The following is a 27,275-nucleotide window of genomic DNA, read 5'->3' as shown; positions in this document are numbered from 1 at the left end:
CACTTATGTCCCACCTAAGACGTACATACTGACCCACAGAATCCTCTGAGAATTGGAAACTTTGTCATAGACATCTCCAACTTTCCAGGCTCACATGGGCATTGTAACAGAAGAAATGGAGTCTAAAGCCAGATACCTGGGCCACGGAATGTATGCAACTATTTTCAAATGCCAGAAGGCAAAGTTTAAATCTTCGGCGACTGTAAAATACATACAAATGGACCATTGCAGACACATGATAGATCACAATGGGGATTAAATCAAAGAAAATCGAATGACATGCAATAATGTAGTAGAGTTGTTCACCTTTGGATCACTTTTATAAGGATATTTGGGCATGCCGTAGTATTACAATTTAAGAACAACAACAATAGCATAATTCATATACACAAGCATTTACACACTAACAGATCTAGTTTGACAAAGAGGGACAGGAAGTCGGCCGAGACCTTAAAGCAGCTACCTCATTTGGCTTATCTCTAGTGTGCAGTACTGGTTTGCAAACAAGTTATTTAGTTATGCAAAAGATCAGTTCTACACTGTTCATTCATTTCTCATTCCCAGACACTACAAGTACTTCACACACACTGTTTCATAATCTATCACAACTTCCTATTTGCTAGCCTGAAATGCTGAGTCAGCATCCCTCTATAACAAGTGACACACTGAGCTCAGAAAGAATGTAAGGTATTAGTACTACACATTGCATAACTCTGGGAGTATGGTTTTTTGAGAAACGAAAAGTAGAAGGAAAAAATATAATGTGCAAGCCTTATATGAAATCATAGAGATTTGTTATCATTATCATTATTTATCTGTATTATATTCTTTACATAACCCCTATTCTGAGTTATCTAAATAATCCAGCACAGTACAGAATGTGTTACTTCACAGGTACTTCTTAACTGATTTTTTAATTAAGCTTGTTTTAGTAATCTCTTTGGGGAATTTATTGTACAGTTTAGTCTAGATCTTCTAACAACTGATTGGTAAATGCATTCCCACTGTGTAGTTAAAGTCCTCACTGTTTTATACAAATCTTTACAATGAGCTTGACTACTATTCTAAATAACTATTCTTATGGACCTTTTTGCAGTTTGAAAACAATGTTCATATTCTCTACATTTGTTCCTTAGAAAAGAATCTCAAAGCTGTAAACAGAGTGTATGTATGAATAGTATGTAACTAAAGGTCACCGGCTGTTACAGACTGATAACTCGATTTTAAGGCCACAGCATGCTGATGGCATTGCAAGTATCTTTAAGTATTCACACCTCTTTAACAGAGAAACCATGACTTTTGTTCTTTATGTTCAATGTCACTTTATTGCATATTGATCAATTGTAAGTTTCCTTGAGGATTTCATTTGCCTTTCTCTGCAGCAAGTTCTCTTATTCTCTCACTAACTGTAATATTGTGGGATACGGATGGGGGATTTAAGGTTTTCCTGCTGATGAGACTGGTGACATGCTGGAGAAGCTGAACACTGGACAGCTGTTTTGTGTGTTCATGGAGAAGAAGCAATGTTTTTTTAAAAAAGTTTGGTGATTAAGTTTCTTTTGAGAGTGCAGTACTACAGTTGTAATAGGAGATTAATAAATACTTCTTCGTGAAAATAAGAACTGTTTTTCTGCAAATTTTGGTGGCTTGTATGGGATCAACTGAATGAGTAATGTCACAGTTTTGTCACCTAATCTAAGACACATATGACGAACTTTTATGAATGCTGTTTCGTCTGCCATAATGTAGCAGTTCACATTTTAATGATGACTAGCAATAGCAGAGTGACACCAGGATAAATTTTAAATGTGATGAAAGGAGATATAGCTCTACATAAGTTAGCTTTGGGACAGTTGTAGATGACAAAAGAAATCAGAATAGCCTGAGAGAATTTTCTGATTTTACTTGGGCAGAGATGTCAGTCGAGGCGGTAGTACAGAGGCAAAGATGTTATTAAATGACAGGTGAGGTATGAGCGCCGGCAACCTCACCTGTCATTCAATAACATCTTTGCCTCTGTACTTCCACCTCGACTGACATCTCTGCATAAACTCTTTGCCTTTACATATGTCTGCTTGTGTCTGTATATGTGTGGATGGATATATATATATATATATGTGTGTGTGTGTGTGTGTGTGTGTGTGTGTGTGTGTGTGTGTGTGTGTGTGTGTGTGTGTGTGTGTGAGTGAGTGTATACCTGTCCCTTCTTCCCCCCAAGGTAAGTCTTTCTGCTACCGGGATTGGAATGACTCCTTACCCCTTAAAACCAACAACTTTTCGTCTTTCCCTCTCCTTCCCTCTCTCATGATGAGGCAACCGTGGGTTGCGAAAGCTTGAAATTTGTGTGAAGATGATATAACTTACCAAACAAAAGTGTTGGTACATTGATAAAAACAATAACAAACACAAACACACACACAAAATTCAAGCTTTCGCAACCCACAGTTGCTTCATCAGGAAAGAGGGAAGAAGAGAGAAAGACAAAAGGATGTGGCTTTTAAGGGAGAGGGTAAGGAGTCATTCCAATCCCGGGAGCGGAAAGACTTACCTTAGGGGGAAAAAGGGACTGGTATACACTCGCACACACATACATGTCCATCCGCACATATACAGACACAAGCAGACATATGAAAAGGCAAAGAGTTTGGGCAGAGATGTCAGTCGAGACGGAAAACAGAGAAAATGCTTTAGTTTGGCTAAGTTACATCATCTTTGTTTTTAGATATATTTTTCCCACGTGGAATGTTAAAATTAGAAAGAAACTTCCACATGGGAAAAATATAGTAAAAACAAAGATTCCAAGACTTACCAAGCGGGAAAGTGCTGGTAGACAGGCACAATAAAATAACACACAAACACAAACACAAAATTTCTAGCTTTTGCAACCAACGGTTGCTTCTTCAGGAAACAGGGAAGGAGAGGGGAAGACGAAAGGATGTGGGTTTTAAGGGAGAGGGTATGAAGTCATTCCAATCCCGGGAGCGGAAAGACTTACCGTAGGGGGAAAAAGGACAGGTGTACACTCGCACACACACAGATATCCATCCACACATACACAGACACAAGCAGACATTTCAGATTTGTAAATAAACATGGCATTATTTATTAAATCAAAGCCTTCTGTCAGAATTTAGAAGATATCTGCAACTTTACTCCTCTGATTCAGTGCTTTACTTATATTTTAAAGAAAGATGTTCACAGCATCAAGTGTTTTTTTCTCCCGTTGGAATCAAAACAGATTACTTGGAATAACACAACTGAAAAAAAAAAGAAAATATCTGAGTCCAGATTACAGCTACTTTCTCCAGGAATTTTGATAGGACTGGAAGAACAACACAGATTGCTAGTTTCCTAAGACTTTCCTTGACTCTTTCTTGAACAGAGGTCTATTTTCTGCATATTGGTACTTCAATACATCAGAAAAGCACACCTATTCAAAAGATTGGTTGATTATTTGAATTAGTGGAGGTATTACATATATACCGCTTTAATCATCGTAATGGGCATCCTTTCCCACGCAACAATTTTCTTTTTTTTTTTTTTTTTTTTTTTTTTTTTTTTTTTTTTTTTTTTTTTTTTTTTTTTTTTTGACAGTATAATGTTTTCCACTTCCTTATCAAAACGTTTTTAAAATCTGTAAGATATTAAGCTCCTTGGTGAAGTCCAAAAATTTTTTACTTTATTATGATATTCTGCTACATCAATGTCTATCTTCACTACATTTTTAAGAATTGATTCAAACACTCTGATATTTACAAGTCTCGTCTAGTTAATACTAGATATTTTGCAAGTACTAATTCTAGCACATAACTCTGATTTCACAACTGATCAAACTGCCACTGCATTATTTTTATTTTTTTAAAATGAAATTATTGTTTGCCATTTATTTAGTTGCTTTCACAAATTTTTGAAATATAATTTTATAACAACTAACATATTCAATAAAATGCCTAATTTTGTTATATTTTTGATCATCATGGAGTTGCCTTTTTCTGGCACTAGAAGGTTTTGTATCTTGAGTTATTCATTTAAGACCACCAGTCATTCTGTTACATATCCAATCATTTTGTTACATATCGTTTTAAGTGAAAAGATTTCACTGAACACTCCATGAAAGTTGCTTAAAATTTCTGTGTTACTACTAGTTGAAATACAGCTGTCAAAAGATCATTCATCCTCTTATTCTTAATGATTCTAACTTTTTTAGTAGAACATTGTGGCCAACAGTATCAAAAACATTAGAAAAATCTAAGAATGTGTCTATGACACATTATTCTTTTCAAGAGCATCAAGCACCACTTTTGTGAATTCTGTTATGGCTGTTTCTGTACTTCTTCTTTGGAATCCAAACTGATTCACGCAGAAGGTTGCTTTTATTCAAATAATTCATTATTCTGTCTTTCATAATTGATTCTATGTTGTGACAATAGTCACTACATATTCATTATGTTGTGGATTAGCACATCTAAATGGTTTGTTCTGATTTCATTTTATGTCAGTGCATCTTCAATTATTTCACACTCCATTCATTTCACTTTATTGCATTTAAAACTTTTCAAGATATGAAAAATTGTATCACAGATGTAAATAACACTATTTACTGGAAAGTAACATTACTTCAGCAGTAGGATCATGGATTGCATTCCAGTTATGACAAATATGCTAGTAGAAATTAAAGTGATCATTCCAACACTAACACTGAAAGACTTTGAGAATTATCAGAACAGTTAAATAGCGATGATCAGGCAAGAACTGGAACAAGACTTTACCTGCACAGAGATACAGCATATTACTGCTGAGGAGCCTTGCTCAACAACTTAATGTCTATCATTACATCATCAGAATGTGCTACATTATTCTTCATGTTGCACCATTTTAAACTGATGTAATGCTGGGAATAACATCCCATACAAAATGAGCTGCAGGTTGTTTTATCTGTTGCTGACTTAGTTCACAACAATAAAACTGTGTTGTGCCACTTGTGACAATGTCTAACCTTTATGAGGCACACATGAGCTCTCTACACCTTTCCACCAACTATATTACAAATCACTGTTGCTTATTCACAGATGATTATATAAGTATTTGAAGTATAATTTGAAATTTATTTTATTCCTTCCTTGGGGAGGAGAAAGGGATAGGATGAGGAAGGTTAAAAGGGAAGTACAGGCCACTTCAACCCAATGATGTGAGGAAAAACATCTTAGTGTAAAACTAGATAGAACTTCCAGAATGAGATTTTCACTTTGTAGTGGAGTGTGCGCTGATATGAAACTTCCTGGCAGATTAAAACTGTGTGCTGGACCGAGACTCGACCTCGGGACCTTTGCCTTTCGTGGGCAAGAATTCTACCAACCGAGCTACCCAAGCACAACTCACGCCCCGTCCTTACAGCTTTACTTCTGCCAGATAGAACTTCATCCTTCAAACAACACTACCAAGATTTTAAGCAAAAAGAGAGTTCAAAAAACAATGTTATACAAAAACTAACCAGAAGCAGTTGGGTTACCCAGCCTCATGTCCCCTTTACAGCAGCCACTCCACCCTACTCATCATCTGTAGGTTTGTAAAAATTTACCCACATAAAACAAGTGGGTGACACTGTTAATGAGACTGAATGTATTGTGTCAAAGTGCTTGAGAACACCCCTGTTGAGAAGGTCTATTTGATTATAGCAATTACTTCACTTTATATAATGTATTGGGACTTATGCTGGTTTACCTAAATGAATATATGCTTCATTATCTTTGTTTATTTTTATCCATTAATTCACCTAAGTAGTTTGCAGCAAAGATTAAAATGTGATATATCCATAGCAATCAAGCCTTTGGAGATAGCAAAAAAAAGTGAAGAACATTGATTTTCTTATGTTTTGTAAAAACTTCAAGTGTATGTTTCTTCAATCTCGTACTGTTGTTGTTCCTGTTTGTGATAGAGAGATGATGTAAATTTCTGCTTAGTTCACTAATAATGTGAAATATATTAATTCTTATGATGTGGAATCAATGTCACTTCTTAGTTCTTTATTTCACCTGATCTATCTATCTGTGTCACTGGTACCTGTAATACTTTGGAGAAGCAATAAATTTAAGCAGAGCAAGCTGGACGCCATAACACTGTCTTTAAAGAAGAAGAGGAGATACATAACTTCAAGACTCAAACAACTATCAGCTAATAATACAATCTTACATGTTACACATTTTTCATTTATACAGGGTGTTACAAAAAGTTACGGCCAAACTTTCAGGAAACATTCCTCACACACAAAGAAAGAAAATATGTTGTGTGGACATGTGTCCAGAAACGCTTACTTTCCATGTTAGAGCTCATTTTACTACTTCTCTTCACATCACATTAATCATGGAATGGAAACACACAGCAACAAAACGTACCAGCGTGACTTACGAGCATGAAGAGTCTCTACATTTGGTACCGGGGTTGCGTAGACAAGAGCTTTCAAATGCCCCTATAAATGAAAGTCAAGAGGGTTGAGATCAGGAGAGCATGGAGGCCATGGAATTGGTCTGCCGCTACCAATCCATCGGTCATCGAATCTGTTGTTGAGAAGCATACGAACACTTCAACTGAAATATGCAGGAGCTCCATCATACATGAACCACATGTTGTGTCGTACTTGTAAAGGCACATGTTCTAGCAGCATAGGTAGAGTATCCCGTATGAAATCATGATAATGTGCTCCATTGAGCATAGATGGAAGAACATGGGGCCCCATCAAGACATCACCAACAATGCCTGCACAAATGTTCACAGAAAATCTGTGTTGATGACGTGATTGCACAATTGCGTGTGGGTTCTCGTCAGCCCACACGTTGATTGTGAAAATTTACAATTTGATCACGTTGGAATGAAGCCTCATCCGTAAAGAGAACATTTGCACTGAAATGAGGATTGACACATTGTTTGATGAACCATTCGCAGAAGTGTACCCGTGGAGGCCAATCAGCTGCTGATAGTGCCTGAACACACTGTACATGGTACGGAAACAACTGGTTCTCCAGTAGCACTCTCCATACAGTGACATGGTCAACGTTACCTGGTACAGCAGCAACTTCTCTGACACTGACATTAGGGTTATCGTCAACTGCATGAGGAATTGCCTCATCCATTGCAGGTGTCCTCGTCGTTCTAGGTCTTTCCAAGTCGCGAGTCATAGGCTGGAATGTTCCGTGCTCCCTAAGACGCCGATCAATTGGTTCGAACGTCTTCCTGTCAGGACACCTTCGTTCTGTAAATCTGTCTCAGTACAAACGTACTGTGCCACGGCTATTGCCCCGTGCTAATCCATACATCAAACGGGCATCTGCCAACTCCGCATTTGTAAACATTACACTGACTGCAAAACCACGTTCGTGATGAACACTAACCTGTTGATGCTATGTACTGATGTGCTTGATGTTAGTACTGTAGAGAAATGAGTCGCATGTCAAAACAAGCACCGAAGTGCTCGCCCTTCCTTCAATTGGGCCAACTGGCAGTGAACCGAGGAAGTACAGTACATACTGACGAAACTAAAATGAGCTCTAACATGGGAATTAATCATTTTCGGACACATGTCCACATAACATCTTTTCTTTATTTGTGTGTGAGGAATGTTTCCTGAAGGTTTGGCCATACCATTTTGTAACACCCTGTATAAAAAACCATAAGCCTGGCTGTCTGGAATGTGCACTGCTGTGTGTAAATTAGCTAAGATACATGCTCCTGAGCGAACTCACTATTGTTGCACCTCTTGTACAGCGCCAGAAAATTTCCATTGTAATTACTGTTCTGAAAATTACTAATTAATCGGTAGAACTGGTGACCACTCCCTGTACAGTGCCAGACAGATGAAACAGATGCAATATTAAAACAATATAAAGCATTTTTTGTAACATTCTATTGTACTATTTCCGATTTTTTCAACACAGGGTACGAAAACAAGTCCAGTAGTGTTTATCAGCGCTTTTCACAGTGAGTTACCCCACAACTAGACAGATTCACAGGAGATTAAGTTTGTCATATGGTACACACAAAGTAATTTTTTATTGTGACCAACAGATATGGCTGAGAGATGTCATACCTATGAGCAATTTGAATGGACTTTTTTGTACAAATATTGGTCCATAGCCATCCAGCAGAGTTTTAAGCCAATCATTCAGTAGTAAACAAGGGAGACTGAAGAAGTATTTTGAAATATACTTAAACAAAACCAGGTATTGGACAAACCCATTTTCCCATGTGGAAATATTGAAAATACTGAAAAATCGCCTGCCTGCTCGTATCAGGAAAAATCTGATCACTACACCTGAAAATGATATAGGGTACATCTTATCTGTACTCGACTCAACTGACCTAATACAGGAACAGGGACCATCACGATCACAGAACATTCATACGCAGCACCTCTGCAAAATAGTCAACAGCAGAATGGCAGTGGTAGCAATATCCAACGTGGTTGGTACCTGTAAGCCCTGTGCAACAATAGTAACACAAGAAATAATTATGGTAATTGGAGAAACTAAAAGTACAAATGAGGTTTCAAAAGAAATCACAAATAGAATTACAACAGAGTGGTTTATACCAAACAGGGGGGATGTGGGCAACAAATTCACAATGCACACTCTGCAGGTGGCAATAACTGTACAATAACTGGCAGGAACCGACTGCACACAGACCATCTGGCAGTCATCCACAATCAATGGAATAACAATCATATATCCAGTGGTGTTCAAGGTAAAGAAGAACTTAATTCCAGGGCAATATAGGAAATGAACTGGTAAGGTCAAACCCACAACTGCAAGTAGCTTAAGTTACTCACAATGAAGAGGCTAACCCCCAACCAATCAGGAGAAAATTCAAACAGGTTGCACTAAGCTCCGATTCACAGACCAATAAAAGTGGTGTGGGTATGCAGTTTATTCCAAATTACTTTCTCAGCAATGACCAAGGGGTTGACATGAGAGAAGAACTGTGTCAGGAAGACGTAAACAATTTAGGTAAGGATAATGAGGAGTCATTGGAAGCTGTAATAAATTCCTGGATATGTGATATGGATGTACCTGTGGTACTTGATATGGGTGCATTGACAAATGTAAATATTACAAGATCTGTTTAACGAGCTGCAAAGACTGTTATGTACTAACTTTTCCAGTGCAGAATTGTCGTATGCTGACTGTGGAGGGGAGCTAGTCAAAATCACTTAAACTTCAGGCATTAATACCCAGTTTTTCTTTAAAGTGTATTTCTGTGGTCATGGAAAAATGTGTCCTAAATTTAATTAAAACCAGCACAACTGAAAATACACTGATATCAGAGTACAGTTCTCATATCCAAAGGCACTGTTTCTTGATACACAAAGGGGTGAGCAAGTGCCTGAGGAAGACATGAATCCGGAGATTGTCCGAACCAGGGTAAGTGAATCTACCTGTTATCAAGAGGATCAGAAGGAGGTGTTACAAGAAGTAATACTTCAGTATGTGCAAGTATTCAGAAAGTGCCCCAGGGTAACAAAGGGTTACAACTATGAAATGGACGTTTACCCACATGAAACATTCTGCTTTTCTTCATATCCAAGAAGCTATGAATTTTTTGTATTGCTTTTTGGCTTGAAATGTAAGTGCAAATCTTTTTATTTCCACACTGGACAAAGTTTAGAGGCCAGAATTCCTCAGGAGAGTCACTCTTTATGTTGATGACATGTTAACAGCTACTCCCACATGGGAAGAACATGTGAGGCTTTTGGCACAAGTATTATATCAATTTGCAAAATATAGGGTCACAGTTAATTTAACAAAGTTGGGAGTTTGGAAAAGAAAGGTCCAATTCCTGGGTCATATTATCTCACCACAGGGTACATGACCTGATCCAGGAAAACTTGATGCATTCAAACATTTCCCACCACAACAGAATAAAAAATAACTCAAGGCATATTTAGGTTTGGGGTTTTTTTTCTTTTTTTTTAATTCAGTCAAGATCAGTTATTGCATATTGACACACTGCTCAATCTTTTGAGGAAAAACAATCCATGGATATGGACTGATAGATGTTGAGCAGACTTTGACAAAATAAAGAAAACCTTACTTTATGCAGACGTACTACTCCACCCCAATGTGTCACAGGATTTTTGTCCGAGTACAGACACTTCTTCACAGGGATAAGGAGCACGCTTATTTCACATCATTGAAGATGATGGGAGCCGACACATAAGATAATCAGTTTTGCAAGTCAAACCCTTCCTGAATCCGATTGTTCATATAACGTGACAGAGCTCGAGGTTCTCAGGGTTACATGGGCATTTAAGAAATTGAGTACTACTTATGGGGCAAGCACAATTAAGTCTACTGTGAGCATCAGGCACTTCCTTTTCTTTTGATGTGCAAATTATTACATAGAAGGTTAGCCAAGTGGTGCGCATACTTCACCAGTTCAGTTTTGAAATCATTTACATCAAGGGTAAACAAAACATAATCGCAGACACCCTGTCATGGTAACCTCAGAGGCTCGATGAGTTCTTAGTATCCATAGAGCGGATTTCCGAAATTAGTGTTCTGGATGGATGGACGGTTGGATATGTTGGTATGGGTGCACGACAGAAAGGTCTTCAGCACCCGCACAAAAACAGTTTGAGACAAGTGTCAGTAATATCACTAAACAGGAGTATAAAACAACACATAAAATAAAGGTAACAAAAATTAGAAAACTCTGTTGTACTAGCACAGAAGCACAGAATGATATATCACGTCAATATTAAAACATTAACTGAAAATGAAGAAAGTGGTCTAATGAGCTAAAACAACACAGCAGATGGATGTTGCTGGCTGACCACAAGAATAAAAAAGGAGGGGCCAGCCATTCTGAAACACACTAAAACCTCCAGCCTAAAAGTTTAGGCCAGAGCCCAGACACATCACAAAACTTTAAAACCTTAGGCACATTCATCTTGTCATCAGCTAAAATGGAGGGCAGATCCCCACCAATATTTGCTTCTGGGCTTGCCTCGGGTTATAAAATGCACTCTGTTAAAATTTGTCTTACAGAGATGTGCACACCACAAGCATCACAAAATGGGGGATCCTCTTGGACAGTGCCCAATGTGAAGCCGTAAGGGGGTCACTTCATCTCCCCCCTTGAACCTGGCAGGAGAGGAGTGTCACGACCAGATAGCTGATTTCACCAGCCGCAGCTTACTGTCCATTACCATCAGCCATTCCTCACATAACAATTGCATGAACTTCCTGTGTAGCGCAGAAATGACAGTCTGCAAGGTGGGTAGCACACTGTGCCACATCTTGTTCCCTGCAGGCCTCCTTGGGAGCTTGATCAGGTTGTTCATTCCCCTGTATCCCTACATGACCTGGCACCCAGAAGAATGACATATGCTTTCCCTGTCATTGGAGCAAGTATAGTTGGCCATATGTCAGCTGGGCCACCTCAACTGAATTCAGATTCTGTAACAGCTGTAAGGCACTTAGGGAATCAGAGCAAATGAGAAATCATTTGCCTCGAATATGTCGCATCTGCTCCAGTGCCTTCAGGACCATGTGGAGCTTTGCTGAGAAAATGGTATACTCATCATGAAGACAAATCCTGGTGACATCGTTGGCAAACATGACAGAGCAGCCAAGGGAATTCCCTTGTCTGGAGCTATCAGTGTACACTACTGTGAAACTATGACGCATATCTAGATGGTTAAAAAACAGAGATTGGAATGTAAAATCTGGTGTCCTGTCCTTCTTAAAATTGGTCAAGTCAAAAATAAGTCTGGGCCACCAGAGGAACCAAAGTTGGAAATCTTCTCCAACCGTGACTTAAAACATTAAGACGGATCATACCCATGTCTAAAAGCAATCCTGCGTGTGAATCACATAGGGCTGCCTGTTGTGAGCCATGAAAAAGCCTTTCCATTGGATGCTGAGCAACGGTATAATATGCGGGTGTGTATGGTGTGGACAGTGTTTTATATGCCTGGCACACCATAAGTAGGCGCCACCTGATGTGAAGTGGTGGTTCACCAGCCTCTGCACAGAGGCTTGGTATGGGGCTCATTCTGAATGTCCCAATGGCCAAGCAAATCCCTTCATGGGGCACCATGTCCACCAGTCCACCATCTTTAAGTAAGAGGATCTCACAGACCCATACACTATGCACCCGTAATCTAGACGACATCATCCCACAAATGCTCTGCACAATCGGAGCACACAAGCCATGTACTATGGCTAAGACATTTTAAAACGCTTAGAGCCTTAAGGGACTGGTTTTTCGGGTCCTTAAGATGTGACAAACACTTTAGCTTAGAGTCAAATATGAGGCCCAGAAACCTCAGTGTGTATTTGAAATTAAGAACAGAGTCCATCATCCTCAACTCAGGAAAGTTTAAAATGGAATACGAATGGTTAAGAAGAACACACACAGTCTTCTCATTTGAAAACTTAAAGCCACTCTTCTGCACTCATTCATCCAAACACTGAAGAGTTAGTTGCAACTGATAACATGTCGTTGCAAGGCTTGAGGAAGAGAAAACCACAGAAAAGTCATCCACAAACAAAGAACACTGGACAAGACTTTTCATACTGACATAATGCTATTAAAAGCTATGGCAAAGACAGTCACATTTAAAAGCTACCTTGAGCAGGTTCTCCGCCTCAAAGTGGTAAGACAGGATGTCACTGACACACTATCAAAAATACAGTGGTGGGAGAAAGGACTGAATAAAAATGGGGAGACAACCACGAAAACCCCAATTGTAAAGCAGCTTGAGGATAAGATGCCTCCGAGTAGTATCGTAGGCTTCCTTGATGTCAAAAAATATACCTCGAAGATGGTGCCAGTGCAGGAAAGCCTGTTGTATACCTGCCATCCGGAGGGCCAAGTTAGAAAATGTGGAGTCATACCTTATCAGCTCATACTGAAAGTGACAAAGGAGTTGCCTGAATTCAAAGCTCCAGATAAGATGGCAGTTGCTCCTTTGCTCAAAGGTCCTTAACTCACAGCTAGTGAGGGCAACATTATAGTAACTACTCAGGCATTAAGGTCTATCCCATGTTCTAAAAGAGGAATTAAAACTATCTCTTGCCATCAGTTGGGAAAGCGACCTGACACTCAAATGGCTTTAAAATGTGTGAGGAGGATGTCTTTGTTTCGACTTGTGAGGTGCCACAGCATACTGTAATGGATTCTGTTGTGACCAGGGAATGTGTCATGAGCCACAGACAATGCAGAATCCAGCTCCCATATGGAAAATGGTCAGTAGTGATCTTCAGTGGTGGCCTGGAAGACCAAACTGCTCCTCTCAGCAATGGTTATATGGCACTGGAAACCTGCATCCTGAGTAGTTGTAATCACTGTGGCAAAATAGGCTACCACAGTCTGGGCAATGTCTGATGAATTGGTTTGGAGAGTGCTGTTCCTCATTACAGTGGCCATGGGGCACCTCCCTGCTGATCTATGCCATCCACTGTATGGCCGCCACATGACACCAATAGAACTGTGGTGAAAGCAGGTTCAGAGCCCCATTATTAGAGGTGAAGGAGGCTCCCTTTGCTGGCTTCCACCTTCCACTTAGAAGGCCCTTAATCGATTGAGTATGAATATTTCAATATGTACAACAAATCTGGTAAATTAGGATACCTGAAAGCACTGCCACAAACTGAACAACATCTCCTAGTCTACCAGAATCACAACACAACATGAATCAACCGGGATTTTAAAGGCAAAGTTATATTTATAGCTACACACTGGCAAAACCCATTTTTGAAATATGTTTTTATCATTATTACTGAAGTATTACTACAATTATTTTTGGTGCTTTATTACACAGAAGTGCCAAAGAAACTGGTATGGGCATGCATATTCAAATAAAGAGATATGTAAACAGCCAAACTATGGTGCTGCAGTCAGGAAAGCCTATGTAAGACAACAAGTGTCTGGTACAGTTGTTAGATTGGTTACTGCTGTTAGAATGGCAGTTTATCAAGATGTAAGTGAGTTTGAATGTGGTGCTATAGGCAGCACATGAGCACTGGAACACAGCATCTCCAAGGCAGGGATGAAGAGGGGATATTCCCATATGACCATTTCACAAGCATACCGTGACTATCAGAAATCTGGTGAAACATGAAATCTCCAACATTTCTGTGGCCTAAGAAAGATCCTACAAGAATGGGACCAACAATGACTGAAGAGAATCATCCAATGTGACAGAAGTGCAACCTTTCCACAAATTGCTGCAGATTTCAATGCTGAGCCATCAACAAGTGTCAGTGTATGAACTATTCAATGAAACATCATCGATATGGGCTTGTGGAAGCGAAGGCCCACTCATGTACCCTTGACCACTGCATGACACAAAGATTTACACCTCACTTGGGCCCGGCAACACTGACATTGGACTGTTGACGACTGGAAACATGTTGCCTGGTCGGACGAGTCTCATTTCAAATTGTATCAAGCAGATGGATGTGTACGTGTATGGACCCTGCATGTCAGCAGGGGACTGTTCAAGCTGGTGGACACTCTGTAATGGTGTGGGGCATGTGCAGTTGGAGTGATATGGGACCCCTGGTATGTCTAGATATGACTCTGACAGGTGAAACATATGTAACCATCCTGTCTGATCACCTGCATCCATTCATGTCCATTGTTCTTTCCGACAGACTTGGGCAATTCCAGAAGGACAATGCAACACCCCACACATACATAACTGCTACAGAGTGGCTCCAGGAACACTCTTCTGACTTTATAACCGCTTCCACTGGCCACCGAACTTCCCAGACATGAACATTATTGAAAAAATCTGAGATTCCTTGCAAGGTGCTGTTCAGAAGAGATTTCCCCCCCCCCCCCACATACTCTTACAGGTTTATGGACAGCCCTGCAGGATTTGTGGTGCCAGTTCCCTCCAGCACTACTTCAGACATTAGTCTTACCCCGTGCCACATCATGTTGCGGCACTGCTGTGTGCTCGCAGGGAGCCTACATGATATTAGGCAGGTGCACCAATTTCTTGGCTCTACAGTGTATTACGTGTATGCTGATTTATTAGATTGGTGCATAAGTCTACACTGTGCTTCATCAGGTTGCCATCACTTCTTTGCAAGACTTCTTATCCCCCTCCCTTCTCTCTCCAGTTTGGATTTTTTGGATTTTGATTGTTGTGAACAGGAGCTTGTATGTTGCTAACAGCTGGACTTGGTCATTTTCAAGGCTAATAAGTATGAAGTGCCAAGTGCAGGAAAATGAACAATTCTGTCATATCTTACTCTATGAGTTTAAACGAAGATGTGTGCCAGAAGCCTTGAGAAAAATTTGTGGCTTATATGGGAGGGAAGAATTTGTTGAGAAAATGACATGGAAATGATTTTCTCGGTTCTGGGGAGGAAAATTCAACTTGTATGGTGAATCTAAATCAGTTGGGTGACAAAAATTTTAGCTAAACAGTGTGCAAATTGGCACAGATTAGGTAATGTGATCACACAACCGTTGTATGCCATTTGCATTCACTGTACAAAACTTGGGTACATGGGTACCACATGTGTTAAGCAACACCAACAAAAATCAGCAAATAACCACATGTTTATCTTTGACCTGTTACCATTTGGCTTTACATAGGCACAAGCCATTCCTTGGAAACACTGTTACAGTTGACGAGACTGGTTTCTAATATGTGGTCTTAAAGAAGAGGAAAGAATGCCTCAGCTCACTGAAAAAAGTAACACCCTGTACGACGGTTGTGAAAAAAAGTCAGAAACTTGACAAAGGGACACATTGGAAAAATAAATGTCAAGTACCACCTTCCTGCCATACATTTCCAGAGTGACAGACAGAATCTGTTGTATGTTGCACAAAATCTAATGAATGAAAATTTTACCAAATAAATAAGTATTTATTTTATTTTTAAATAATGCACTGTTATTGTGTGGATCTTTGATGCTACTTGGCAGTGAATTAACTAGTTTAATAGTGGAATATTGTAAATTTTTATGTATCTCTGTTAGCTTTTTGAAATCATAGTGGAGTTCAGTATTCCTTCTTGTATTATGATCACAGTACATATCACTGACATTATGGAGATTAGATTAGATAAGATTCAGTTTTCATTCCATAGACCCAAAAACGGGATGATTATTGAGGATGTGGAAGATGTCAGGAACTATAAGATAAAAAAAACATAGATCATCTGAATATAATATTCACTTCCCTGAACATTTGTCAGGAAACAGTCAAGATATGTGAATATATTACAGTGAACTGGAACTGCTAATATTTACAGAATTAATACACTGTCACAATGAAACATAGTTACGCACTTCTAATAAATTACCTTAATAATACCTAATCTTGACTGTTGTGACCAATGTCTGTTGAAACTGAAGGCTAACAGCATTTTTACTTAACCTGGTCTAACAGTCCCTGTTAAGATATTCATCTATGGAGCAGAAGGAGTTGCCTACCAAGAAGTCTTTCAAACTCTGTTTAAACTGTGTTTTATCTGAAACCAAGATTTTAATTTTTGCTGGAAATTTATTGAAAAATGTGTATTCCTAAATATTGAACCCCTTTTAAGGCCAAGGAAGGTGATTTTAGGTCTTTATGTAGACTGTTCTTATTCCTAGTATTGATAAGATGTATTGTGCTATTGGTTGGAGATGGAGACAAATTAACTGAAAAAATTTAATTAAGGAGTAAATATACTGAGGAGCAGTGGTTAGAATACCCAGTTCCTAGAACAGGTTTCTATAGAATGTTCTTGAATTTACACCATAAATTAGTCTTATTAAACACTTTTGCATTCTAAAAACTTTTGCTTGGTTTGACAAGTTACCCCAGAATATGATCCCATATGGTGGATAGGATTATCTGCCATGAAGCTCATTGGGGTACAAATACTGGGTTGGTGCATCAGTTGGTAGCACTTTCCCATAGATTTAATAAATACAACAGATACACATATGAGAGACTTTAGTCATCAATAACATATTCTCCTTCACTATCAGTCTGCCAATGCTGGCATAACTTTTCATTTCGGTGACTGTAGAAATCGTGTGGCTCTGAAGTGAAGAATTTGTCAAGCCATGTTTGGAGTGCACTTTCATCCGGGAAGAAAGTTCCTTGAAGGTTGTTTGAAAGAAAGCAGAAAACGTGAAATATGAAGGTACAAGATCAAGTGAATAAAGTAATTGTGGAATTACTTCCAAACCCAACTCCTGTATAGTATTTTTTGTCAGTCCAGCACAATCTGGGTGCCCGTTATCAGGTAGCAGCATCACTTCAAGCAGTTTTCCTCATCATTGTTCTTTGATTGCATCTGCAATATGTCTCAGTTGTTCACAGAAAATGTCATCAGTGATGGTTACACCTTGGGGAAGCAATTCATAGTACACCACACCATCACTGTTCCCATTATCTTTTGTAAACGTGCACAGGTCTTCATACACAGACTTGTTTCTTTAATTGGGCTCCAATATTTCTTTCATTTCTTTATATTACCATAAAGAACCATTTCTCATCACCAGTAACAATACAGGATAAGATTAGTCGTGTTTTTCACGAGCCAATTGATGACAAGCAAGCAAAGATGCATGTATGGCCACCTGCTGATTTTTGTGGCTTTGGCTTACAGCAAGTGGTACACCTACAACCGATTTTTGAAGCATTTGGCATGCAAATCCCACACAATGGTGGAATGATCGCAGTTCATTATATCTGCCAGTTCTTGAGTACACTGACTTGGACTATTGTGGATTAATATGTTTAAACAATCTTAATTAAGCTCTAAAAGTCTTCCCGAATGTGGAGAGTAACTAATGTCAAAATAATCTTCCTTAAAATGAGAAAACTATTTTCTTGCTGTGCTCTGTCCAATGGCATTATCCCCACACATGGCACAACTGTTTCTGCCTGCCACTGTTTTTCTCACCCTTCTATTGAACTCAAACAGAAGAATATGTTGGAAATGTTCAGTTTTCTCCACTGGCACTCCATTTTCTAGCATCCACAGCTTCACTCTCTATCTTCAAATGACAAAATGACAATATGAAAACTCAAACAGCAACAGTGAACTACAAATAAAAAATAATAATTGATAAATACACCCACAGCAACATGCAAATCCAAAAAGTTATGAACTCATACACCAGCGTAATATATTACAAAGTTTCTTAACAAGAGTACAACAGGATGCTCCAGTGGGAACCCTGCACATAATCTGGATAATCTTTTTCTACAAAAAATCTCTCTTTTGAGATGTGTTTTGAACTGAAGTTAAATTGATCAATATCTGCTATTAGGTTGCTCAGCATTCATGTCACAACAGTCATGTATGAAACAAATTGAGATAAGTGTGTATGAGACTTCTAAAATGAAATAGCATATTTTGATAGTTGTCTGATGACATTAAATAAAAAAAGAAAACACTGCTTGAACCGTTTACATTGCAAACATATTAAAATTGAGTGTAGATTATTAGCTAATTTAAGAAGAGATTTGTGGTCAGAAAATGACATGTGATAAGTTGAAATATGAACTAATGACATTAGTATGTTCCAAGTGCCATACACAGACTGTGCATTTTACATTAGAGTACAGTATACTACCATGCATTAAAGGACATTAACACCAGATTTTACATAAAGCATGAAGGAGGGGGAGGGGGGGGGGCCTTAGGCTAATGTCTGAATTGTTCATTTTACTGTAATAGCAAAATATCTCTTCCAATGTCACTACTACCTTAACAGTAAAGTCAGAATGATCACAAGTTACTGGATGACCCACGGCAGAAAAATTAGCTTTTGGAACAGGGTTGAGATAAAAGAGAAGTGGGTGAAGTAAACAGGACTATAAAGGATTAAGAGGAAAAGTCACATGGTACCTATAACACGGAGGTCATATCTGCCTTGTTGTTGCTTGATTCAAAGCAACCATCACTGTGTGTACCTTGATTGATAAATATTTGCAACAAACTGATTGAAATAGTCTGGACAGAATCCTTACCAGAAGCCAAAATTAAAAGCTGATAAAAAGTAATCATTAAAATGTTGCTTGGCATTGTATCACTTTGTTTTTGTAAATATTTTTATGATAATGAAAAGCACTCCTCAAATTTTACGATTGTATGCTACTACATTTAATCTGTAACATATCAATAGGAGACATAAAGGGATCAAACTGGGAGTGTAGATTGCTGCTAAAAAGCCTTAAAATTCTTTACACAAATAGTTATTTTCTTTCTGGATTTGCATTAGTGTAAATTTACATACATCTGTAATGAGCACTGATGGAACAACAAAAACTGAGAATAGTTGTGATAAAAGTAGCAGTCATTTTTACTCAATTTTGTGTAAGAGCATTAACACATACTGAGTAAGAAGTAAATCCAGACATTTTTAATGTAAGTCAAGAACAGTATATCATCACTGTTACAACAAAAGAAACTATAATTAAAATTCACAATAACAGGCTAAATAATTTTCAAAAATTCATTTTATGTCACAAATGGTATCTGAAGTATTAATTTTAGCAGCTGATTCAGCATTTGCAAACAATCTACTGGAACATATAGCACATTCTACTCATGTTCACTGTTTAATCCCATTCCTGTAAACATTACTGTTTCTAATGTGAAAACATCAGAGATGCAGAATGTGTATGGATCAGATGCACAATAACACTGAGGGGCAGGTGGTGTCAGAGTGAAGAGTTAGGGATGGTGTAAAAGTACCACTGTTGATATCACAAGCACTAGAAGATTGTGACTTTACAAATTACTAACTGCAGTAATCTAGTAACACCTCAGCCAGTTACACCACTGCAACACCTATAAATTCATCTTGCCACGTATCTGCAGCAACAGTAGTCACCTCCCACTGAAGATACAAAATTATAGTTCATAGCTATTATTTGATATCACATTGAGAAAGTAATTAGCTGCAAGAACTGTAGTAAGACAACAAAACCACATGAACCAACTACAAAGTTAAAAATGTCCTAATGTAAATCAGTAGTAAATTAAACAAGTACTTTAAAAATACAATAGGAATGAAATACAGAAAATTTATAATAATCAAAACCAAAATTTTATATTTTATGCTCAAATATTTACAACCAAATGAAAGGAATGAAAACAAACCTTCGATATGTAGATTTGACAGATTGCCCTGTCAAATAGTTTGACTTCTTTCAAACTTCTGGTTATAAATATTCCTCTTCCTTGACAACCAGATTCTGGTTTGCAAATGTAAGTCCGATTACGTCTTGAACGAGCATAGGATAACATGTCCGCTATGCTGCTTACACATGATATAGAGTATGTAAAATTCATTTCAGACAATATGATAAGTTTTGAGTATATTATGGTTCTACACAACACATTTTTTTATAGAGGAAGAAAATTATTTATCTTTCAGATACTTTCAAAACAATGGAAGAAATTATATTCAACTATATGTAGACATCCATTAAACTCACAGTAAAGAGCATGCAAATAAAAATAGAAAAATTCTACTTACCAGACAACAGCAGACAAAGAAACAAAAGCTTGCAGAGGCATGGTTTCTTTCACCCAGAAAATAAAAGGGCACACTCCCACATGAGAGAGAAACAAGGAAGTTAGAAACAATAGGGACAAAATGAAAATCTGGCAAGAAATGCGTTTTTTCTGACTTTTTGCAATATCTGTCAACTGTTGATCCACTATTAGATTTTCACACAAGCTTAATCCACACAAAGAGCAAACACGACATGAGCAGTTACAGCTGAGAATAACTCATAATCTGTATGGCATCTCCTGTTTTAAAACTAACAATTATACAACAGTTAGGGGAAGAAAAAAAAGGAAAAATGTTATGTGCTTCATAATAACCAGAGTGGCTTCAGTGAATAGAAGGAATTCTTATGTTACATTTAATAACTGAAAGAAGATGTAGGAAACACCAGCACACCTTTTCAGCATCTGTAGACTCAGATTGGCATTCAACAATATTCTGCTATGGTAGTCACTGAAGCCATCATGCATTGCTCTCTTGACAGCCAAATGTGTTTCATTCAGCATTTCTCTATCTACAGCCATACACATTGGATTACACCTGTTGTGCTGTAATCTCTATTTCTTTAAAAGTTTTTTTAAGCAACTGTATATCATGGAGGTTCCCTCCGATTATGGACTGTTTACTGGATACATATCTATTTTATTTTATTGCAAGTCCCGTTGATCCTGATAGCAATGGAGTTCAAATGGCTCTGAGCGCTATGGGGCTTAACTGCTCAGGTCATCAGTTCCCTAGACCTTAGAATTACTTAAATCTAACTAACCTAAGGACATCACACACATCCATGCCCGAGGCAGGATTTGAACCTGCGACCATAGCAGTCGCGCAGTTCCAGACTGCAGTGCCTAGAACTGCTCAGCCACACTGGCCGGCTGCAATGGAGTTGCAAGGATATGGAATGAGTCAGTATTTTTACAATGTTAACAATACAGCAGCACGCAATATGGTTAATTAATGACAAAACTCATTGTAACAACATGGCACACTGGAAGAAATAGAAACATATTACATACACCAGAATTAAGACTTATGTGTATACATTCAGATTAACAATATCAAAGTATTTGAGCAACAATGTAACATTACAGCAACAAATAGTTTCATTTATGCTAACATTCAAGGCTTACTTGGTTGTGTGATAAAAACTTGCACCTATGTACTAAAAAAATCACTAATTGAATACATTGACTTTCGTATTGGGTATTAATTCAGTTTGCTCTTGACCTTTGGTGTTTCAGGGGCAAGACTTTTGATGACACTGAGTACAGAATTGTAAATTTTGATGCCTGTATAATTTACTTCTTGCTGTACAAGGGTTACTATGAAAGTCCTCTTTTGATCTTGGGTTGTGACCATGATATTCACTATTGGTTTTGAAGAGAGAGTGGTTTATATTAATGAAACATACAAGGGAGTATAATTACTGAGATATCATTGTAAATATGCCTCGAGATGACTGGGTGTTTGTTGTGTTCTCATCATTTCATCATCATTCCTGAAAGTGGTGAGATTGGACTGAGTGAAGGTTGGAAATTTGTATGGGCGCTGATAATCATGAAGTTGAGTGCCCCACAAACCAAACATCATCATCATCATCATCATCATCATCATCATCATCATCATTGTAAATACCTGTCATTTCTTAAACAGATTCCTGCATGAGTGCCTTAGCTGCACATCACTCATGATACATATAGCTCTCTTCTGAGCAATAAAAAGTTTTTATGCCAAGGGCTGGTTGCCACAAAAGATGATTCCGTACCAAAAGTGCATGAAAATACCTGAAATAAGCAGCTCTTATGGCCTCCTTATGTGGGGTTGATGCAATTATGCAAAAGGCAGATGTTCCAGAATGTAGCCTTTTTTCTAGATCTAGGATATGGTTGGATCAATTTAGCTTGCAGTCTACATACACACCCAGGAACTTAGCTGAGTCGACGTGCTTTGTTTGTTGTCCATTACATTCTATATTTATATCCCTGGTTCTTTATGTGCCATGTGAAACTGTACATAATGAGTTTTTTTTAATATTTAGAGAGAGTCCATTACAGTTAAACCATTTCAGAACGTCATCAAATGCATTATTCGCAGATGTTTCCTGGTTGTTCCGTGTTGCTTTGTCAACTAGAAGAGAAGTATCAAAAGTGAATATGGTGAACTCGCTCACTGATGTGGTGCAGTGTGGGTGGTCATTTATAAATATAAGAAACAGTAAGGGTCCCAGTATCGACCCTTGAGGTACTCCAGTGTTGACTGTGTCCTACTTGGATAAAGTTGGAATTCCACTACTATCAGTAATTATTATTTTGTTTCCTATCTATAAGGTAAGATTTAATCTATAAGATAGGATTTCCCATTTTCCTACCTAATCCATAGTGGTCTGCTTTATTTAGCAGAATTTCATGGCCGACACAGTCAAAAGCTTTGGATAGGTCACATATGATTAAATGGTACCAACTTTCTGTTACGAGATTTGAGAATTTGATTGCTGAAAGAGAAAATAGTATCAACAATTGATAGGCCTTGCTGGAAACCAAACTGGCATTGACTGAGAATGTTATGGCTGTTCCGGTGATTAACAGTTCTCCGGTATACCAGTTTCTCGAAGACCGTTGAAAAACTTGTTAGCAGGGATACAGGGCAGTGGTTTGTTACTTCTGTTTTTTCACCTTTCTTGAAAGGTAACTCTAAGTGGAACAATACCTTGTTTTAGGGATTCATTACGAATGTAACACAAGACTGCATTTATATAGGCACGACAGTGCTTGAGTATCTTAGTTGAAATATTATCAACCCCACAAGAAGTTTTTGACTTCATCTCTCTGTTTGTCTTATTGATCTCACTAATTGTTATGGAGGGTTATCTGACTCTGGCAAACTCTGGCATTGTTAGATTTATGCAGAAGGGCTATTGCATCATCCATTGAGCCTTCACAGCCATATTTTTCTGCAGCTGCTAAAAAGTGTTTATTGAAGATATTAGCAACTTCCTCAGTATTTTTTACAATATCTCCATCCTGAATTAATTCTATGTCAGTCAGGCACTCTACTTTTTTTACCACTCTCCCTTTTTATAATATGCTAGATGGTTTTTGATTTGTTGTTTGATTTATCAATTTCAGATGTTGTGTACATAGTTTTGGACTTTTAATTACTCTTTTTAAAATATTACAGTACAATCTATATTCCTCCTTTTTGATGGGATAACCTTTGGGCTTCAAATAAATTTCTTTTTGTTCTACAGGAAATTCGGATCCCTTTAGTAATCCAGGGTTTCCGTTTTGAGGCCTGAGGATTGTTTCTCAAGATTATTTTAGGAAATACAGTTTCAAATAATGACACAAACTCATTAGAGAACAGATTATATTTTTGATTAATATTCCTCCATATAAATACAGGGGTCCAGTCAATCTGTAAGAGAAGGTTGAAAATTTCTAAGTTATCATTATTGACTGACCTGACAGTTTTAAAGGAGTGTTTAGCTTTATCACACAATTTGATATCATTTACTGTAAGCAGCTGACCATCATGATCTGACAGACCATTAAGTATTTGACTTACAATAATACTGCAGCTTCTGTATCTGTCCAGGAATATATTACTAATTAGGCTCTTACAAGTACTAGTTACTCTAGTGGGAAAGTTAACTACTGTGATTAGGTTAAATGATTCCATCAGGTGTTCTAGTTCTCTTCTACTGCTGTTTGTAGTTGAGGAGTTAATATTAAAATCACCCATGATAATTAAATTCTTGTGTTTTGAATATATTTGGTTCAAAAGTTGTTGCATATGGTTTAGAGAGATACATATTTTCCCTGCAGGGGCCCTGTAAACTGCCAAAATTATAACTGACTTATTATTTGTAGTAAATTTGGTTCCACAGGCTTCAAAGTGAGAATCTACACTGTAAGTAGTTCTGTCTAGGGATTTATATTTTACATTAGTTTTAACATAGATTGCAGTCCCTCCTTTCTCCTTTATGGATCTACAATAGCTGGCTGCCAATGAGTATCCATCAGTTTGAGGCATTGCAGTGCCACTTGTCACATGGTGTTATGTAAGACATATTACTTGTATATGGTTTACAGATCCAGCATCAATAATGTCAAGATTTAGAACCTCCAGTGTGTTTCTGAGACCACTGAAGTTTTGGTGGAACACATAGAGTTTACTGTTACTGGTATTTCTTGGTTCATAGCTACACTATCCAGTGCATGGTCATCTATTCTTTTAAACTTGAGGCATAGTTCTTCTACATGCTCCTGTACTGTGCTAAAAGTTTCAAGTTCCTCATTGAGATACAACACTAGCAATTTTTTATCTAGTTTACTGAACATAAACATGTTTTCCTGTTTCTGTTGTCCTCTGTACTTTGGTAATCACTATTGCCATGACGACATCATGGTCACAGGTACCAGTTTCAATGTGGAATCCCCAAAGAGGTCAGGTCTATCGTTGCTATTAGATCCAGTATATTTCCATCATGAGTGGGGTTCCTAACTATACATTTTATGTAGTTTTCAGAGAAGGCATTTAGTAATGTTTCACAGGATGTCTTATCACACCCACCACTAACAAAACAGTAACTTTCCCAATTAATTTTTGGATGATTAAAAGTCCCCACCAATGACTAGAGTTGACTGCGGAACTTTCATACAAGTGAACTAAGGTTTTCTCTTAAGTTTTTGATTACATCGGGAGATTAGTCTGGTTGATGATCAAAGGATCCGATTTCGTTGGTATGGTTAAGAAGGATCCTAAGAGCACAGCTTAAATTTCAGCAGCTGAATATTTCTGACATGCACAACTATAAATTTCACTGCTGTGTACTGAAGAACATTTCATGGGTTACTTCACTGAATATATGTTCTGTCAAGCACTTCGACTTTTCCACAAAAAAGCCAATTACATGTGGATTTCTCAAGAACTTACCTCACACTTTTTAAAGTAATAATTATAATGTCTGCCATTGTTTCTGCAGAATTTGTTGTTGTTGTTGTGATCTTCAGTCCAGAGACTGGTTTGATGCAGCTCTCAATACTACTCTATCCTGTGCAAGCTTCTTTACCTCTTGTGTTAACGTGCCACAGCAATGCCTCTGTGACGTGGTTACCGTCATCGCTGGCGGCGCAGCGAACCTGTGTATCACAGGTTGAAGGCGACTGATATTGACTTGGCTGGGCAATTTAATAAACAGCAGTTGATTGGAGGCCCGAATGTTTTTCGTGGTTTACACCCTACATCCTTCTATTTTTATCCTCGACACTGTCCTCCAGTACTAAATTGGTAATCGCTTGGTGCCTCAGAACATGTCGTACCAAATGATCCCTTCTTCTGGTCAAGTTGTGCTACAAATTCCTCTTCTCCCCAATTCTATTCAGTACCTCCTCATTTGTTACATGATCTACCCATCTAATCTTCAGCATTCTTCTGTGGCACTATATTTCGAAAGCTTCTATTCTCTTCTTGTCTAAACTATTTATCGTCCATGTTTCACATCCATACATGGCTACACTCCATACAAATACTTTTAGAAAAGACTTCCTGGCACTTAAATCTATACTCGATGTTAACAAATTTCTCTTCTTCAGAAACATTTTCCTTGCTATTGCCACAGTCTACATTTTATATCCTCTCCACTTTGACCATCATCAGTTATTCTTCTCCCTAAATAGCAAAACTCCTTTACTACTTTCAGTGTCATACCCTCAGCATCAATCGACTTAATTCGTCTACATTCCATTATCCTCGTTTTGCTTTTGTTGATGTTCATCTTATATCCTCCTTTCAAGACATTGTCCATTCCATTCAACTGCTCTTCCAAGTCTTTTGCTGTCTCTGACAGAATTACAATGTCATCAGCGAACCTCAAAGCTTTTATTTCTTCTCCATGGATTTTAATACCTACTCCAAAATTTTCTTTTGCTTCCTTTACTGCTTGCTCAATACACAGATTGAATAACATCCGGGATAGGATACAACCCTGTCTCACTCCCTTCCCAACCACTGCTTCCCTTTCGTGACCCTCGACTCTTATATTTGTCGTCTGGTTTCTGTAAAAATTGTAAACAGCCTTTTACTCCCTATATTTGGCCCCTCCCACCTTCAGAATTTGAAAGAGAGTGTAACCACTATGTAGCTCCATTCTATTAATGATAGACTTGTTCGTGTTCTTAATGTTCAACTTTATTGTGAAGCAATGAGCCAGACATTAACATAGAACATTTAAGACAAAACAAATGCAAAGCAAAGAGTAAATGATTACATGCACACTAGAGTCTTTGCCGCTGCCCCTGTACTGTGCACACGCAACTATTCGTCTGCGCGCTCCCAGAAGAGTATTCCAGTCAACATTGTCAAAAGCTTTCTCTGAGTCTACAAATGGTAGAAACATTTTACCTTTCCTTACTCTATCTCCTAAGATAAGTCATAGGGTCAGTATTGCCTCATGTGTTCCAACATTTCTATGGAATCTGAACTGACCTTCCCCAAGGTCAACTTCTATCAGTTTTTCCATTTGTCTGCATAATCTGTTATGTATGAAAGAGCTGAAATGAACATGAAAAATTAACTTTGAAGCTTGAGTCTTTTTAGTATGTGATGCTCTTTAAGATATATAAAAGACTAATGTGCCAGTATAATTTTAAGTAACAGCTTAGATAGCTTGTCTTCAGGGCCCAAAATTGTTTGAAGTGGCTGGTCCTCAAAGTGTTAACTTTTGAGTGAGAGTCAAAT

General features: G+C 38.0%; 1 protein-coding gene across 1 annotated transcript in view; it reads right to left on the bottom strand.

The window, feature by feature from the left end:
- Positions 1-27,275, bottom strand: part of LOC126282225 (tubulin polyglutamylase ttll6-like) — a 395,080-nt gene that overhangs the window by 306,746 nt on the left and 61,059 nt on the right. The window contains exon 6 of the mRNA XM_049981790.1: positions 20,123-20,279. Coding sequence (XP_049837747.1) covers positions 20,123-20,279 — 157 coding nt within the window. The remainder of the gene's footprint in view (positions 1-20,122; positions 20,280-27,275) is intronic.

The sequence above is a fragment of the Schistocerca gregaria genome, chromosome 7 (assembly GCF_023897955.1).
Source record: "Schistocerca gregaria isolate iqSchGreg1 chromosome 7, iqSchGreg1.2, whole genome shotgun sequence".
Classification (NCBI taxonomy): domain Eukaryota; kingdom Metazoa; phylum Arthropoda; class Insecta; order Orthoptera; family Acrididae; genus Schistocerca; species Schistocerca gregaria.
The sequence above is the reverse complement of the archived record's forward strand: the minus strand, read 5'-3'. Positions and strand labels throughout refer to the sequence as shown.